At 39.9% G+C, this 20020-nt stretch overlaps 1 protein-coding gene across 1 annotated transcript in view; it reads right to left on the bottom strand.

Annotated features, from left to right (window-relative positions):
* Positions 1-7285, bottom strand: part of LOC135552762 (transmembrane protein 255B) — a 30889-nt gene extending 23604 nt beyond the window's left edge. The window contains exons 1-3 of the mRNA XM_064984586.1: positions 7003-7285; positions 5972-6114; positions 4709-4771 (exon numbers count right to left, since the gene is read on the bottom strand). Of these exons, the coding sequence (XP_064840658.1) occupies positions 4709-4771; positions 5972-6114; positions 7003-7063 (267 nt within the window). The 5' untranslated portion in view covers positions 7064-7285. The remainder of the gene's footprint in view (positions 1-4708; positions 4772-5971; positions 6115-7002) is intronic.
* Between the last annotated feature and the right edge of the window lie 12735 nt (positions 7286-20020).

Raw genomic sequence — 20020 nt, 5'->3', positions numbered from 1 at the left:
CTGTGTAGAGTATGGGCCTGAGTCGTGCCTGTCAATGCAATTGAATCCTACTCCAATGCGTTCTGCCTACACAAGAATCTCTTGCATAGTTTGCTTTGTTTCAGTATGTTGCATTGAAAGCGGCTAATATTGCGTTCATTTCGTTCACCATTCGCACAGTAGAGGGGAACGTTGATAACGTTGTTAACTAAAGGGGGAAACTTGAAAGTTGAGTGAAGTTCAATCTCGTGCTTCTCTGCGCAGGCTGATATTTATTCTGGGGGAGCTGCACGCCTGCACACATGCGCAGCTTAGAGGGAACATTGCCCATAACATGATGCAGCCACTTTTCACTCTGTCAATTAGGCTAGTATTGTGGAGTAACTACAATGCTGTTGATCCATCCTCAGTTTTCTCCTATCACAGCCATTAAACTCTGTAACTGTTTTAAAGTCACCATTGGCCTGGCAACTGAGTTAGGAAGGACGCCTATATCTTTTCAGTGACTGGGGGTATTGATACACCATCCAAAGTGAAATGAATAACTTCACCATAGACAAAGGGAAATACAATGTCTGCTTATTTTTTTTACCAATATGTGCCCTTTTTTTGCGAGGCATTGGAAAACCTCCCTGGTCTTTGTGGTTGAATCTGTGTTTGAAATTCAGTACTCGACTGAGGGACCTTACAGATAATTGTAGGTGTGGGTAGAGATGAGGTAGTCATTCAAAAATCATGTTAAACACTATTACAGCACACAGTTTGACTCAATGCAATGTATTATGTGACATGTTAAGCAAATTCTTACTCCTGAACTTATTTAGGCTTGTCATAACAAAAAGGTTGAATACTTATTGCCGCAAGACATTCCAGCTTTTAATTTTTAATTAATGTGTAAAAATGGCTAAAAACATAATTCCACTTTGACATGATGGGGTATTGTGTCTCAATTTCATTCATTTTAAATTCAGGATGGTACACAACAAAATGTGGAAAAGGTCAAGGGGTGTAAATACTTTCTGAAGGCACTGAATGTACACTGAGTGTACAAATTATTAAGAACATCTTCCTAATATTGCCCTCAGAACAGCCTCAATTATTCTGGGCATGGTCCACAAGGTGTTGAAAGTGTTCCACAGGGATGCTGACCCTAGTTGACTCCAACGCTTCCCACAGTTGTGTCAAGTTGGCTGGATGTCATTTGGGTGGTGGAACATTCTTGATACACACAGGAAACAGTTGAACATGAAAAACCCAGTTGCTTTGCAGTTCTTGACAAACTCAAACTGGTGCGCCTGGCACCTACTACCATACCCCGTTCAAAGGCACTTAAATCTTTTGTCTTAACCATTCCCTCTCTGAATGGCACACAATCCATATCTCAATTGTATCAAGGCATTCAAATCTTTCTCTAATTTGTCTCCTCCCCTTCATCTACACTGATGCAAGTGGATTTGACAGGTGGCATGGATAAGAGCTCATAACTTTTACCAGGATTCACATGTTCAGTCTATGTAATTGAAAGAGCAGGTGTTCCTCATGTTTTGTACACTGTGTATATGTATAAAACGTTGTTTTTTTCCCCCTCTTTTGTTCATGAATATTACTAACAGAAACCGATTAAATGATTTTGGCCAAGGGATCAGTGGAATAAGTTTAAAGGGTGTAATAAAATACAATGTAATATTATGAATCTATCATTTATGGTATTAACACTGGGCAACATGGACCTGGGACACACTGGGATATTTGTGAAACATACATTTTTAAAATACACCTGGTAAAGTTTTCTCTCTGCTTCATTTGTAAAATTGCAGGGAATTACCTTGAAAACTGCAGTTCCAAGAGGGGAACCTTTAAAATGTTCCTTCCCAGGGCCCGAACCTTGGTTAGTCCGGCCATGCACGGCCGAATTCATTGTAAAAATCCTATTTTCTTTATCTCACAAGAGTTGTGTTCTGATTATGAGGGGGTCCCCGATTAATTTGCTATTACAATAGGTGTCCCCAGTCCCAAAAGTTTGAGAACCCCTGCCCTAATAAACACTACCCTAGCCTCAGAGACCACTCGTAGCAGAAATATTTAGCCATGGGCTAACCTCTGCACATCGTCAATGGTCTGTGATCTCTGATGGGAGATGAGCTTAAGTCAGTAAGTAAGTAGCCTAAACTAAACCAGGGTGGTCTGGCAGGACTGGAGCCCTGGTAGCCATTCTGGCCAATAAGCTAGTACGTGACAGCCACTGAGGTAATGTCGAGTATATGAAAAAATCAGTTTAACAGATAGCTGGTCGTGTCTATCTTGGACATGACTACAGACATGATTAGAATTAGACAAAATAACAGTTGCCTGTTATACTGAACAAAAATATAAACGCAACATGGAAAAATGTCATTGATTTTACAGAAATTAATTAATTAGGTCTTAATCTATGGATTTCACATTAATGGGAATACAGTTAAGCATCTGTTGGCCATAGATAGCTTTTTTTTAAATGGGCCTCACAATGGGCCTCAGGATCTTGTCACGGTATTTCTGTGCATTCAAATTTCCATTGATAAAATGCAATTGTGTTCGTTGTCCATAGCTTATGCCTGCCCATACCATAACCCCACCACCACCATGGGGCACTCTGTTCACAAAGTTGACATCGGCTAACTGCTCGTCCACACAACAACATACACGTGGTCTGCGGTTGTGAGGCTAGTTGGACGTACTGACAAATTCTATAAAACAACGTTGGAGGCAGCTTCTGGTAGAGAAATTAACATTAAATTCTCTGGCAACAGCTCTGGTGGATATTCCTGGAGTCATCATGCCAATTGCACGCTCCCTCAAAACTTGAGACATCTGTGGCATTGTGTTGTATGACAAAACTGCCCATTTTCGAGTTGCCATTTATGGTCCCCAGTACAAGGTGCACCTGTCTAATTATCATACTGTTTAATCAGATTCCGTCAGGGTGTTTTTGGTGATTATGGAACATTTCTGAGATCTTTTATTTCAGCTCGTGAAACATAGGACCAACACTTCACATGTTGCGATTATATTTTTGTTCAGTGTAATAATAACTGACAGACCACACTCTCTATCTCCCCCTATCCCCCCCATCCCATCTCTGTTTACCTACATTGAAGTATCATTAAAAAGGCTTCTTTAACATTTATTACGATTTTAATTTTTATTTCTTATAAGGTTCCAAGAACCGTAACAAGACATTGAAATGAGCAGGTGGGAATAATTAGCAGCAGACTGCTTTACTTCATATTACAAGCTCACTAAAGTTTACAGTTTTTCTAAATTCCAAGAAAACTGTGGTAAAATGTATTGATAATAGAACAACAGCTAACAAATACCCATCTGGAATCATTTTAAAGAACCATTAATTAACTATTGTTTGTTTGTTTGTTTTTGTGTGTGTGTGTGTGTGTGTGTGTGTGTGTGTGTGTGTGTGTGTGTGTGTGTGTGTGTGTGTGTGTGTGTGTGTGTGTGTGTGTGTGTGTGTGTGTGTGTGTGTGTGTGTGTGTGTGTGTGTGTGTGTGTGTGTGTGTGTGTGTGTGTGTGTGTGTGTACTGCAGGCATTGACATCCTTTCCAAGCCAGGCACATTTACTCCTCTATGCTGGGGTCCCCTCACTCTCTCCATCTCCCTGTCTTACCTCAACCGAACAAGTTGCTTTCTGTTTATACACTCAGTATCTCTCTCCCTTTTCACAATGTTTTCCTCTGCTAGATAAAATGAGATTATATGGTATGGAGAAGCCCCACACATACACATCAATCAATATCCTTATCCACTATACATGCATGCACACACACACACACACACACACACACACACACACACACACACACACACACACACACACACACACACACACACTACTCTGTCCATCTTCTCTAACTTGTTAATGACTAGTCCTGCTGTGTGAGGTGGAGAGTCAACCCAACCGAACAGAGTACCATGGGATGTGGTTTGGACTGGAAAGACAGAGTTGGCCGTGCTGAGTCTGTTGACTTGAGCTGGTTGAAGATCAGGTTCTTTAATTTTGTATTATATTGATTGGTGTGTAAAAGATTGGAATGCTCAACCCTGAATTCTACCTTATAAACAGTGTTTTTGGTTGCAGCGATTATAAGGGCATATGTTTCACTTCAAATAACAGCTGGCTGCAATGATTTAAATATTTATAGAAATAGATCTTTCAAGACTATTATCCTATGAGTTTTAGGGTTTTTCCTTTGATATTTTACAGGCCAGGCCATATTTCTGGCTTTTACACAACACAAAGGTTGTGACTGTGGCTTGGATACCACACCACTCGTTATTCTTAATCATCCCCACTCTCTATGACAGATTAAAAAAACACAATTAACTGAAAGATGCAATATGGAAATACTTTGAAACCAAAACTCAACCCCAAGTAATCTCTTTTAAAACAACTAATTTGGTCATTAGCCCTGTAAACACTGTGCATTAATTCATAACAAATGATCCACTATCCGCTAAATCAGGTGTTATAGTGTTGGGATGGGAAGAAAAGCCTGCACACAGCCTGCAGTTACCCAAATCAATCTCTGCTGTGCATGGATGCAATTATAACCAAGAGGATGAAAGAGAGATGGATCAGGCAAGAACATTATGGGATAAGTAGAGGAAGAGAGAAAGACCATTCAGGAGGAAGGATAGTACAAATGTGACAAATGAGTGAGAAGTAGTAGAAAGGTACCAGCTGTTTTCGGTTTTCCTCCAGGCAGAGTCCAAGAACACCCAGGAAGGATCCAAACGCCAACTGCAGAGATCAAATAGAACAGCCACTGTTAGAGAGATGCCAGCGGTTGGCTCCTATTGTAGAGAACTTTATGCACTATTAAAAGCCATGCAAAGTCAAGAGATAAATAACAACTCTGTTCACTGATGTTATTGTTATGCAAAGATTATCCCCTGGTGGACTACTACTACTACAGAATTGGAAGTGTCAATGAACTGTGCAGTTGATTCACTAATGTACCCACAAATCAGAATTGAGTTGCGGTGATCCAGCTGAAGAAATGCCAAGGTTTAAAATGCACCTGTTAACAACATGGCTGTGGTGCCATAGAACTCTCAGAAAGGAATGGGCTGTGTGGGATAACGAGTAGTAGTAGTTCTGGTGTTTGGGTTTTTCGTCACTGGTTATTTGGACAAATGGCAATTTCGCAGTTGTTAGCATATTTTGAATTTCCGAAGGGAAGGGGACATTCGGGCTGTAACTTGCAAAGAGAGAAGGTGGAGCGTCTCGTTCTAGCATCTCTTGATCCAATCTCTTAACACATATGGACCCACAACTTAATCGAGCTGCTGACCAATTACACAAAACTTTAGTTTTGGGTTAAACAAGATTATACACTTGGAAATGATCTGTCTTTAAATGTATATAAAATCTACTGGAAATATTTACTGGCGGTGATGCAAATAACAGCTGAAATATACAGTATGTTGTTTGTCTGTCATGTGCTATAAGATCAGGGTTTGTTCTCACGACATTTATGAGACTTTAATTGTCATAATTTGGGAGACATCTTGTTTTGCGGACAACGACTCACAAACTCACAGGGTCCTGTGTGGCACAGTCGGTAGAGCATGGCGCTTGCAACGCCAAGCGCCGTGGGTTCGATTCCCGCTGGGGCCACCCATATGTAAAAGTAGTGGCCCCAGCCGACTTGTAAGTCGCTTTGGACAAAAGCGTCTGCTAAATGGGATATATTATTATATTATTATTATATTAAACCACATTTTCCCCAACCGTCAATAATTTCTGGAGACCTGCCTTCTTGGCATTGCAACTTCTTTATTTTCTTAAGGTCTGTGTTGTTTTTTTATGACAAAAAGAGAGAACATTTGTGAAAATGTGTTTGTTGTTATTAATAGTTCATTTATATGTATAGTGAGTAATTTTCAACAAAATGGCAGATGAACATAAGTATGATGATGATAATGATGATGTACTTACAATGACTCCAGAGGTGTATCCGGTGATGCTGAGGCTCTCTGTGCGAGTGGTGGTGTAGATCCCCAGAATCACCAGGGCCAGGGACAGACAGAGCATGCCCAGTACCAGCCATATCGCCATCCTGTTCCTCCTCTTCATCAGTTCTGAACCCACAGATGCATAATCAGTCACAATACCATTTCACTGTACAATGTATACCTAGTCCAGGTGAGTTAAAGAAGGGTTAACACTTGGGGTCCTAGGAGGATAACCAGAAGGGGCCCACTATGATTTGTCCTCAGTATCCATGTTGGCCCCAAAAGGCAGTGTAGATAATACATATTAAAAACTCTCAGACAGAGAATAACTCCACATCTGTAAAACAGCTCTACCAAGTCTGCAAATGGATAATTAGCCAGTATAATAACCACAATAGGCAGAATTCTAATTTGCGATCAGTGCATGTAAAAATCTCCTAACGAGATCAATACTTGAGTTACACGTCAGTAAGTCTCCTTAAAATTGGCAGGTCTCAAATTACAACAATGTAAATCTTAAAAAATGAAAGGTAAAACATGCAAATAGATGTCATATTTTCTTTATTTGATTAATGATTAGGCAAAGCTGCTTTGGGGATTATAAACTAGGTCAAAATTCTGCACACATAATGTTTTTAAATAAGCATATAACTTGCAGGGTAGCCTAGTGGTTAGAGCGTTGGACTAGTGGCCGAAAGGTTGATAGTTCAATTCCCCGAGCTGACAAGGTACAAATCTGTCGTTCTGCCCCTGAACAGGCAGTTAACCCACTGTTCCTAGGCCGTCATTGAAAATAAGAATTTGTTCTTAACTGACTTGCCTAGTAAAATAAAAACATAGATTGCATGTACACAGACAAAAATCACTTTGCTTCACCAAAACGAAATCCTTTCAACTAAGATATTTAATTGTTGCTATCATAATTTACAAAGCGTAATATGGTAAAAAAAAAAAATCTAAATCGTCGGCTTAATTCAAGTACAGTAGTTTACACTAATTCGCAGTATAGCCTACCTGCTTGACTGAGAGCGGGCTTCTCCCGATCTGCTGCGTCCCGAATGGCTCCGGTTGTCATGCTCCCCAAACGGATGCTCCACGGAGTAGTATAATATCCACAATATCCCTGAGTGAGCCAATGCGCTATGTCTACTGTGCTGATATCAGAATACCTCCGCACGGTCTGTTGAGCATGGAGCTCTTCAAATGTTTTATAAGAGCACTGCGCGCACGGTTGGCCAACGTGTTACCAAATATGCACGCGTAAAATCCCGCTCCTGGTAGGCTACAGCTGCGATGATGCGCTGCTCACTTGTTACAAAAGGACTAGGCTAATAATGGGCGTTTTCTTCTTATGTCATTGAATCTTACTGTAAATGCTTTTATGGTTTTTTCAATTGTCCGGTTAAAAAAAACGCTGATCTTATGAGAAATTGCATGGGCTATTTTTTACACTCCTACATTACTATACAGTGAGATGTTTAAACTAAAATTAAGATGAACCTGTATGTGTTTTAGATTCAACATCATGTATCTATTAGTCGTGGATGTTTCTTTGTTTTTTGGTATTTTAATTATGAATGTGACCCACTCGCTCTCCGACTTTCCTCTGTGGTTCTGCTTAAAGCCTATATCATTATTATTGTTTATGTACTCGTGTGTTACATTATTCTGTATTAATCTTTCTGAAAAATCACTGTCTTAGAGATAATATCATAATGTACAATTTAAGCACACGGGAAAGGTGAAAGTTGTCATATAAATCTAGATGGATGAGATTGCATGGACTGAAACTAGATTTAGACATGAGTACCGCTGATTTCCCTTGTTTGGGAGAAACACTCATAATTTTCAGTAATACAACGCAATAATGTGGACCATTAAACATCATTATTAAATATGTTCAGCTAAGCTGCAGTTCATGTCAACATGCATACATTTTTTTCTCCATGAATTTGTAATTTTGAATGGGAAAAACTCTAGGCCCGATTGGTACAGCCTACCTAGTAGGTCTCAGTCTCAGAGTTGTTGTTCCTGGCCATGCTGGGTCATGTAATGTATGTAATATCTTATGCAATACCTAGATGTGCATAATGTTACATTTTTCAGTACATCTAAAGGATGTAATTTTCACTTGATGGGTGATTAGGGTTGCAAAACTACCAGTAATTTACCAAAGTTACCAGCATTTTCAGACACTTTGATAATTAACAGGTAATCTGTGGCAATCTATGGTAACTTTGGACTTTTTTACTTGAATAACTAATATTTTCATATAAAGTATTAATTTTGTATATCCGTATTGGCCATGAATGTCTAGTGGATCAAACATATAGTTCAAGAGAAGAAGATAAGCCTAATTAATGAACAAAGCATCTAATCAACAATGGCATTATTTTCAGTTCACTCCAACTCTTCCAACTTTAGACTTATTTCGCAAATGCCACCAGTTCGTCACCAAAATATTTACAACAAAGACATTAATATAGCTAGTCAAATAAATAAGTGGTTAAAAATATAAAGGATATTTAAAGCTGAAACCTAAATATTAAACACCAATGGTATTCACTAAGTATATTAGTTATATTTAGGATCATGTTTTACAGTTTTATCGTTCTATTATATATTTTTTGTATTATATTTTTTTATGGGCTATATATACAGTGGGGCATAAAAGTATTTAGTATACTTATTTTATACTTATTTTCCATCATAATTTGCAAATACATTCATTAAAAATCCTACAATGTGATTTTCTGGATTTTTTTTCTAATTTTGTCTGTCATAGTTGAAGTGTACCCATGATTAAAATGACAGGCCTCTCTCATCTTTTTAAGTGGGAGAACTTGCAGAATTGGTGGCTGACTAAATACTTTTTTGCCCCACTGTATATTGTACCTGTGATAAAGCCAAACAGGGGGCGGAGATAATCATACACTGGATAATCTGAAGTACCCAAAAAGCCCACTAGATGTCATCTGACAATTTTGAAGGATTTTACGTAATTTACTCATAATTCTGGTGGTTGAACAATGCTTGCCTTGGCAGGAGCTCACAGGACCTGTATACCGGCACCTCAAATGTTCAACTGCTTGAGTTCCTGTTCCTCTGAGAATATAAGGTCAAAAGTATTGTCAGAATGAATATATTTCCACGGCTGAATATCTGTAGACATAGGAGGACTATCCATATCAACATGAAATTATATTTACAGACACTAGCATTTTATTCCCCCTGGCTGAGTATATAGAGAAATATGCTGTCTCTTACTGGAGTCTCTTGTGAAACCTAACTAGTGAACCATCCATTGATCACATTTAAACATAAATGATCTGGGCTCCCGAAAGGACTGATCTCTAGAATACACAAACAACTTTTGGAAAGCTCATATTCTGAGCGAACCATTAAAAAAGTATGGTCCACAGACCTAATTGAATCTGAACAACCCTTTAACTGGAACAAAATATGAATAAATATGACCTTAGCATCCAGTAATCCAAAACCTCCATTTATTATTTTTTAGTTTGTTCACAGATTATATTTAACACCAAGGAAATGATTCACGATGAAATTGGCACAGACTCCCAACTGTTCATAGTGTCTGCTAAATCAGGTAGACACATTCCTTCATATGATGTGGGCGTGCCCTGCAGTTAAATGCTTCTGGGTGAAAGTTACAAAATACATTTTTAAGCACATGAATTCAATGCTTTGCATCTACTATGTTACAGTTGAAGTCGGATGTTTACATACACTTAGGTTGGAGTCATTAAAACCCGTTTTTTAACTACTCCACAAATTTCTTGTTAACAAACTATAGTTCTGGCAAGTTGGTTAGGACATCTACTTTGTGCATGATACAAGTAATTTTTCCAACAATTGTTTACAGACAGATTATTTCACTTATAATTCACTGTATCACATTTCCAGTGGGTCAAGAGTTTACATATACTAAATTGACTGAGCCTTTTAACAGGTTGGACAATTTCAGAAAACAATGTCCTGATTCTAGAAGTTTCTGATAGGCTAATTGACATAATTTGAGTCAATTGGAGGTCTACCTGTGGATGTATTTCAAGGCCTAACTTCAAACTCAGTGCCTCTTTGCTTCACATCATGAGAAAATCAAAAGAAATCAGCCAAGATCCCAGAAAAAATAATTGTAGACCTCCACAAGTCTGGTTTATCCTTGGGAGCAATTTCCAAATTCCTGAAGGTACCACGTTCATCTGTACAAACAATAGTACACAAGTATAAACACCATGGGACCATGCAGCCGTCATACGGCTCAGGAAGGAGACGTGTTCTGTCTCCTAGAGATGAATGTACTTCGGTGAAAAAAGTGCAAATCAATCCCAGAACAACAGCAAAGGACCTAGTGAAGAAGCTGGAGGAAACAGGTACAAAAGTATCTATATCCACAGTAAAACGAGTCCTATATCGACATAACCTGAAAGGCCGCTCAGCAAGGAAGAAGCCACTGCTCCAAAACCGCCATAAAAAAAGCCAGACCAGTTTGCAACTGCACATGGGGACATTAATCGTACTTTTTGGAGAAATGTCCTCAGGTCTGATGAAACAAAAATAGAACTGTTTTGGCCATAATGACCATCGTTATGTTTGGAGGAAAAAAGGGGAGGCCTGCAAGCCGAAGAACACCTGCAAGCCAAAGAACACCATTCCAACCGTGAAGCACGGGGGTGGCAGCATCATGTTGTGGGGGTGCTTTGCTGCAGGAGGGACTGGTGCACTTCACAAAATAGATTACATCATAAGAAATGTAAAATTATGTGGATATATTGAAGCAACAGAAATGAAAAAGCGTATGCGAGCAAGCATACCTACAAACCTGACTCAGTTACACCAGCTCTGTCAGGAGAAATGGGCCAAAATTCATCCAACTTATTGTGGGAAGCTTGTGGAAGGCTACCCAAAACGTTTGACACAAGTTAAACAATTTAAAGGCAATGCTACCAAATACTAATTGAGTGTATATCAACTTCTGACCCACTGGGAATATGATGAAATAAATAAAAGCTGAAATAAATCATTTTCTCTACTATTATTCTGACATTTCACATTCTTAAAATAAAGTGGTGATCCTAACTGACCCAAGACAGGGTATTTCTATTAGGATTAAATGTCAGGAATTGTGAAAAACTGAGTTTAAATGTATTTGGCTAAGGTGTATGTAAACCTTCGACTTCAACGGTACTTAGCAATGATAGCTCCTTGAATCTCTCAATCAATCAGTGACGATTACTGACGCAAAATGGATGTTGGCTCTTAGATGGCAATCCCCTCACTCCCTAAGAGACTCTCTCCTAATTCAACAGTTGATACAGTTAATATTAGAAGTTATAACATTGAATTATTGATAGTGGGAATGAATGGTACTAGTCAAGGAACAATTGAGGCCTGGACAAATGTACTAGACTCTGTAAAGAATGATCTCAGCTAAAGCCAAACACTTAGAAAAAAGCAATCCATAAAACCTTCAGAAAGTATTCACACTCCTTGACTTTTTCCACATTTTGTTGTGTTACTGCCTGATTTTAAAATGTATTAACTGAGATTTTGTGTCACTTGCCTACACACAAAAGGCCATGATGTCAAAGTGGAATTATGTTTTTAGAAATGTTTACAAATTAATTAAAAATGAAAAGCTGAAATGTCTTGAGTCAATAAGTATTCAACCCCTTTGTTATGGCAAGCCTAAATAAGTTATGGAGTAAGAACTCACTCTTTGTGCAATAATAGTGTTTAACATTATTTTTTAATGACTCCTCTCTGTACCCCACACATACAAGGAATTATCTGTAAGGTCCCGCAGTCGAGCAGTGAATTTCAAACACAGATTAAACCGCAAAGACCAAGAAGGTTTCCCAATGCCTCACAAAGAAGGGCACCTATTGGTAGATGGGTATAAAAAAGCAGACATTGAATATCCCTTTGAGCATGATGAAGTTATTACACTTTGGATGGACAACCAGAACTTTCTAACTCAGTTGCCGGTGAGGAAGGAAACCGCTCAGGGATTTCGCCATGAGGCCAATGGTGACTTTCAAACAGTTATATTGGCTGTGACAGGAGAAAACTGAGGATGGATCAATAACGTTGTAGTTACTCTACAATAATAACCTTCAGTGCCTTCAGAAAATATTCAGACCCCTTGACGTTTTCCACATTTTGTTACGTTACAAACTTATCCTAAAATTGATTAAATACTTTTTCCGCTCATCAATCTACCCACAATACCCCATAATGACAAAGCAAAAACAGTTTTTTAGAATCAGATTTACATAAGTATTCAGACCCTTTATGCAATACTTTGTTGAAGCACCTTTGCCAGCCATTACAGCCTCGAGTCTTCTTGGGTATGACGCTATAAGCTTGGCACACCTGTATTTAGGGAGTTTCTCCCATTTCTTTCTGCAGATCCTCTCAAGTTCTGACAGGTTGGATGGGGATTGTTGCTGCACAGCTATTTCCAGGTCTCTTCAGAGATGTTCGATTGGGTTCAAGTCCGGGCTCTGGCTGGGCCACTCAAGGACATTCAGAGACTTTTCTCAAAGCCACTCCTGCATTGTCTTGGCTGTGTGCTTAGGATCGTTGTCCTGTTGGAAGGTGAACCTTCGCCCCAGTCTGAGGTCCTGGGTGCTCTGGAGCAGGTTTTCATCAAGAATTTCTCTGTACTTTGCTCCATTCATCTTTCCCTCAAACCTGACTAGTCTCCCAGTCCCTGCCACTGAATAACATCCCTACAGCATGATGCTGCCACCACCATGCTTCACCGTAGGGATGGTGCTAGGTTTCCTCCAGACGTGATGCTTGGCATTCAGGCCAAAGAGTTCAATCTTGGTTTCATCAGACCAGAGAATCTTGTTTCTCATGGTTTGAGAGTCTTTAGGTGCCTTTTGGAAAACTCAAAGTGGGCTGTTGTGTTTATTTTACTGAGGAGTAGCTTCCGTCTGGCCACTCTACCATAAAGGCCTGATTGGTGGAGTACTGCAGAGATGGTTGTCCTTCTGGAAAGTTCTCCCATCTCCACAGAGGAACTCTAGAGCTCTGTCAGAGTGAACATTGGGTTCTTGGTCACCTCCCTGACCAAGACGCTTTTCCCCTGATTGCTCAGTTTGGCCGGGCGGCCAGCTCTATGAAGAGTCTTGGTGGTTCCAGACTTCTTCCATTTGAGAATGATATAGGCCACTGAGTTCTTGGGGACCTTCAATGCTGCAGAAATGTTTTGGTACCCTTCCCAAGATATGTGCCTCGACACAATCCTGTCTTCAGACCTCTAAAGACAATTCCTTCAACCTCATGGCTTGTTTTTTGCTCTGACATGCATTGTCAACTGTGGGACCTTATATAGACAGGTAGGTGCCTTTCCAAATCATGTCTAATCAATTGAATTTACCACAGGTGGACTCCAGTCAAGTTGTAGAAACATCTCAATAATGATCAATGGAAACAGGATGTTCAATTTCGAGTCTCATAGCAAAGGGGTATTGTGTGTAGATTGCTGAGGATTTGTATTTATTTAATCCATTTTAGAATGACGCTGTAATGTAACAAAATGTGAAAAAAGTCAAGGGGTCTGAATACTTCCCGAGGGCACTGTAAATGAAAGAGTGAAAAGATTCCATAACATGAATCCTGTTTACAATAAGGTACTAAAGTAAAACAAACAAAACAAAGGTGGCTGCATTATGTTATGGATATGCTTGTCATTGGCAAGGACTGGGGAGTTTTTTTAGGATAAAAGAAATGGAAAAAACTAAGCACAGGCAAAATCCTAGAGGAAAACCTGGTTCAGTCTGCTTTCCAACAGACACTGGGAGACAAATTCACCTTTCAGCAGCAATACCCTAAAACACAAGGCCAAAAATACTCTGGAGTTGCTTACCAAGTCAACATTGAATGTTCCTGAATGGCCTAGTTATCATTTTGACTTTAATCGGTTTGAAAATGGCTATCTAGCAATGATCCACAACGAACTTGACAGAGCCTGAAAAATTAAAAAAATAATAATGTGCAAATATTGTACAATCCAGGTGTGCAAAAACTAACAGCTGTAATCGCTGCCAAATGTGATTTTAACATGTATTGACTCAGGGATGTGAAGACTTGTGTAAATTGCTACTTATGTAAATTTGCATTTGCAAACAATGTTTCCACTTTGTCATTATGGTGTATTGGAAGAAAATATTTAATCCATTTATAATTTAGGCTATAACACAAAACAATGTGGAATAAGTTAAGGGTATGAATAAAGGTTAATTAAAGGCACAAATAAAAAAAATAAAAAATGATTACTTTCTGAATGGACTTTATATACCTTTGTATCTTTTCTGACTTCTTTGCTTTCAGGCCCATGGAGAGTCCCTCCTGGAGGGGGAGGGTGGCTGGTCTGAGGGGTGATTGATGGGGAGGGGTGGGAAACATGGTTTCCGGAAGTGGGTAGTATTGGGGGGGGGTTTGGATGGTTGGCTGGATGGCTGGATGGGGTTGGGGGAATGGGATGGGAAGTTGGGGATGGAGGCCTACTTCTTTTTTGTTTTCCTTTCCTGTTTAAATCAAATGTATTATTACTTAACTCTGTATGTATTGTTTACTAGGCATTTTTTCTTATTTTGAGTGGCAGTCTACAGGGACAAAAAACTTAACCGCAAGGCCATGGATTATTCATTTGTAGAGATAAATTGCGATCTTGTAACGAGTTTCTTCTAACTCCTCCTCTGACGAAGAGGTGGAACAAGGATCGGACCAAGATGCAGCGTGGTTAGTTAGATACATCTTTAATGAAGATGAAACACGAACAATACAAAACAACAAACGTGGAAAACCGAAACAGCCCTATCTGGTGCAACAAACACAGAGACAGGAACAATCACCCACAAACACACAGTGAAACCCAGGCTACCTAAATATGGTTCCCAATCAGAGACAATGACTAACAACTGCCTCTGATTGAGAACCATATCAGGCCAGACATAGAAATAGACAAACAAGACATCCAACATAGAATGCCCACTCAGATCACACCCTGACCAACCAAAACATAGAAACATATAAATAAACTATGGTCAGGGTGTGACAGATCTGGTCAATGTGGTTCTGGACATTGTTATGCTGAGATAAACTGGACAACGGGAGTGTGAAGAGTCCCTTAACAAGGGCCATTTCTGGAATTTTTAAAATTCATATCCAAATATATTCCAAAAATGGTCAATCGTCTGACTTGGCTGCACATCTTGTTCCAGGAGGATCCATATGGCAATATGAGAGCAGCAGCTGCCTGTCTGCCAGGGTCTAGGTCTTTTGCACTGAAAAAATCACTGCTGGCCCTATGTGATCCCTATCGCATCTCTGTTGAGGATGCTGAATTAACTGTGTATATTCAGCAACTGCGTCGGAAAGCCAGGTGGAGGGCAGGAATTCCCATCCCTTATTGAAGTTTTGGACAGCTGCAGCCCTGGCATTTTCCTCTTCTGCACTACAGAACATATGAAAACATTCATCAGATCTTGCATGCTGACCGCATGTCTCAACAATCTAGCCCTGTCATTTGAAAGGGAACTAGGTGACTCTTTGGACTATGATGAAATAATCTCCATCTTCAACACCAAGCCTTAGGCACCTTGTGATATAAAACATGAAACACACAAGAAAGGTAAGTCTGAATACTGTTATTTATGTCTGCCTTGGTAGGACAGGCCACGTTTATGTTTGCTGTTTCAAGGCATCTACTGTATTCACACCCACCGTGTTATTAGGCTATGTATAATGATTTCAGGTTTTGTGCCTGAATGTCTATACAGTAGTGTTTGCTTATTCAAAGTGAGCTATTCATTTCATAGCCGCCATACAGTTCAAGATATAGGCCTAATGTGTTTGTATTGTATTCTGCATGTCTGTTTTCACATGGCAAAAAGTGTGTACTTTCCATTCTTCCTTGCTTCTTTCTGCAGTAAGCTGTTTGCGAATATTCCAATCCAATGCCACACTGACGTCTGGACGATGCGCTGATCATGGTCCTAAATACACCTGTTGTGCCTGTACTGTAGAATGCTCCTTTGAGAGGGGAGTGGTTATCTGATCAGATAATATGTTGATTATTTCATGACATTTGGACTGTCGAACTGAATACTTCATCCATTATCTGTATTTTGTGAGTATAATTTTTCCCATTTTATCACTGCACTTGTCTGCTGCTGTAGAATGTCTCTCTCTCTCTCTCGCTCTCTCTCTGAATATGCAGGTGATAGACATGTTGTATATTTCATTATGTTTGTTTACTGTTGGACTCGGACACAGTAGGCCTGTTTAGTCAGTGGTGTTGTCGTAAGCGGTTGTGTAGTTGCGCAATTGCACTGCCTATTTGGCAATGACAATGGGTTTGTTAGATAAGGGAGATTTGTAGTGTTTATTGGTCACATTTATTATGTGTAACTCATTTTCATTTAAATATGTTGGGGTATTTTTATGGGAACATTTTTGCCCAGCCACACATCCATTTCTGCCTACACAGCTGGCCACCACACCATGATGAGTTGCCATGTTAATATGTAGAAATCCTCTGCTTTGCTTCCATGGCTTTGCTTCCATGGCTTTGCTGTGGTTTTGTGATATGTTCCCAGTGTCTGCGATTATTTATAAATGTATAATTCACTTTAGTCATTGTACTTCAGTCATTGTACTTTAGTCATTGCTTTGGTCTGTGTTTTCAATTTATCAGACAACAACGTGAGGAATAGTCCTATTTTTGTCCCCCTTCCCCACAATGTGCCCCCCAAATTGTTATAAAAGGTTCTGCTGCTGGTGAAGAATGTGACAATAACAGAAAATGCATGTTTAAAGGATGGCTCACAGCCTAACTTGTCTTCTCATGTTCCACACAACATGGTGACATGTAATTAATACATCATGATTTATGGCTATTTCAGACCTATTTCAGACCATCTGTTTGCACATGCTGATCGAGTAGTAGTTGGATTATACGACCAGGATGCCTGGGCAACTCCCCGTTCATGATGTTGGACCTAGCCTAGGCCTACCCTGTTGAGTTGTAGCCTGTAACTGGAAGGTTTACCGTTGCCACGAGAGCTGCATAGTTTAGGCTATGCTACTGCTTGCTTCTCTGCGTCGCTATCGCACCATTTGAGGAGCCGCGAAGTTGCATGCAGGTGCTGGCCTACACTATGTCCCGGACGTCAAATGATAAATTATTACCGTATTTCCATTCCAAGCCTTATGGGTCTGTGTACATGCGAATAATGTATTTACTGCGTTACAACGGAGCAATCAGCAGCGTTTTTCCGAAGAACTGAAAAATTGCTTGTTTTTGTTATCTTGTTTTTTAAAACTTTATATTTACATTTTCACAAGTGGGTGGAGTTAAATGTGGAATGCTTGTCTTTGGTCAAATGCACAGCCAACCATTCCTGTCCTTTCAAAATAGCAGTTAACATTTCCAAATTCATTCTAATAATCTACTATCTTTTAATAGCTATTAATTCATATATTAATGTCAAGATAAAGTGATATTTCTCCAATTATATTCTAGATTTAAAATGATAAGATAGTCACAAAAATTATAGTTTATCCACCTATTCATGAACTGCTGTTACGTTTTTACCCCTGTTAAAACAGGCAGAGCAAAACAGTTAGCATAATCTCATGGGAGCTGCACGGCTACAAACACAATGGGTCTTCATTAATTCAACTACAGTGCCCTCAGAATGTATGCATACCCCTTAACTTATTTCACATTTGTTGTGTTACACACAATACCCCATAATGACAAAGTGAAAACATGTTTTACATTTTTTTTTGCAAATATATTAAAATTAAATACAGAAATATCTCCATTTCACAAGTATTCACACCCCTGAGTCAATACATGTTACAATCTCCTGCCAGTGATTAGAGCTGCTGTCTTTCAGGGTGAGTCTCTAAGAGCTTTGAACACCTGGATTGTACAATATTTGCACATTACTATTATTTTAATTCTTCAAGCTTTGTCATGTTGGTTGTTGATCATTGTTAGACAACCATTTTCAAGTCTTGCCATAGCATTTCAAGCCGATTTATGTCAAAACTGTAAATAGGCCACTCATGAACATTCAATGTTGTCTTGGTAAGCAACTCCAGTGTATATTTGTCCTTGTGTTTTAGGTTATTGCCCTGCTGAAAGGTGAATTTATCTCCCAGTGTCTGGTGGAAAGCAGACACCAGGTTTTCATCTAGGATTTTGCCTGTGCTTAGCTCTATTACATTTATTTTTACCCTAAAAAAAATCTGTTGTCCTTGCAGATGACAAGCATATCCATAACATGATGCAGCCACCACCATGCTTGAAAATGTGAAGAGTGTTGGAGTGTTTCCGCAAACATAAGACTTTGTATTCAGGACATATAGTTCCTTTTTTTTCCATAACTTGTGCAGTTTTAATTTAGTGCCTTGTTGCAGACAGGATTCATGGTATGGAATATTTTTAGGCCAGTGACAAAAAAATCTAAATTTAACCATTTTAAATTCAGGCTGTAACAAAATAAAATGTGGAAAAAGTCAAGGGGTGTGAATACTTTCTAAAGGCACTATGGATGAGCCATGACTAGAATTCAATATATACACTATGTAAACATTATTGAAGTGTCCAGTGTTCAATGAACATAGGGCAGCAGGCTCTAAGATGCAGTTTAGAGTACCAGGTGATAGTCACTGTTACTAGCCGGCTAAGGTTTAGGACAGGTTACTGGGCGTAGGCCGAATAGAGGTGACTGCATAACAGTCTGATGGCTTGGAGATAGTCTGTTTATCAGTCTCTTGGTCCCAGCTTTGTTGCACCTGTACGGTCTCCACCTAGATGGTAGCAGATGGTAGCAGGGTGAACAGGCCGTGGCTCAGGTGGCTGACGTCCTTGATGATCTTTTTATCCTTCCTGTGACACAGGGTGCTGTAGATGTCCTGGAGGGCAGGCAGTTTCTTTACCTCACTGTCTGAGTGAAGGGACAATTTCGGGTTGTAAGTGATGTGTACGCAGAGGAACTTGAAGCTTTTGACCCTCTCCACTGCGGCCCTTTCTACAGTATGTGGATTGGGGCGTGCTCACTCTGCTGTCCACAATCAGCTCCTTTATTTTGTTGAGGTTGAGGGAGAAATTATTTTTCTGCCAGGGCTCTCACCTCATCATTGTAGGCTGTCTCATCATTGTTGGTAATCAGGCCTACCAAACCTGCAAACCTGGCAATAGAGTTGGAGACGATGGTGGCCACACGGTCATGAGTGAACATGGAGTACAAGAGGGGCTGACCCCAGTGTTGAGGATCAGCGTGGCGGAGGTGCTGTTGCCTACCTTCACCACTTGGGGTTAGCCCGTAAGGAAGTCCAGGACCCAGTTGCACAGGGAGGGGTTCAGACCCAGGTCCCTAAGCTTATTGATGAGTTTGGAGGGAACTATGGTGTTGAAGGCTGAGCTGTAGTCGATGCATAACATTCTTACACAGGTATTTCTCTTGTCCAGGTGGGATAGAGCAGTGCAATGGCGATTGCGTCGTCCATGGATCTGTTGTGAGGTATGTGAATTATAGTGGATTTAGGTTGTTGGGTAAGATGGAGGTGATATGGTCCTTAGCTAGCCTCTAAAAGCACTTCATGATGACATAAGTGAGTGCTACGGGGTCATTTCGTTCAGTTAACTTTGCTTTCTTGGGTACAGGAAAAATGGACATCTTGAAACAAGTGAGGACAACAGACTGGGAAATGGATACCATCCAGCTGGTATAAACATGCTCTGAGGATGCGGCTTGGGATGCTGCCTGGGCCAGCAGCCTTGCGAGGGTTAACACGCTTAAATGACTTACTCACGTCAGCCAAGGAGAACGAGAGCACAGAGTACTCGTGAGCATCGAGGGCCTGCGTCGGCGGCTAGATGTTGTTTTCCTCGAAGTGGGAAAAGAAGGTGTTTAGCTTGTCCAGGAGCAATGCTTTGATGTTTGCAACGTGGCTGGCTTTCCCTTTATAATCTGTGATT

Source organism: Oncorhynchus masou, chromosome 13 (genome assembly GCF_036934945.1).
Source record: "Oncorhynchus masou masou isolate Uvic2021 chromosome 13, UVic_Omas_1.1, whole genome shotgun sequence".
Classification (NCBI taxonomy): domain Eukaryota; kingdom Metazoa; phylum Chordata; class Actinopteri; order Salmoniformes; family Salmonidae; genus Oncorhynchus; species Oncorhynchus masou.
Note: the sequence above shows the minus strand (reverse complement) of the source record. Positions and strands in the feature narration are given on the sequence as shown.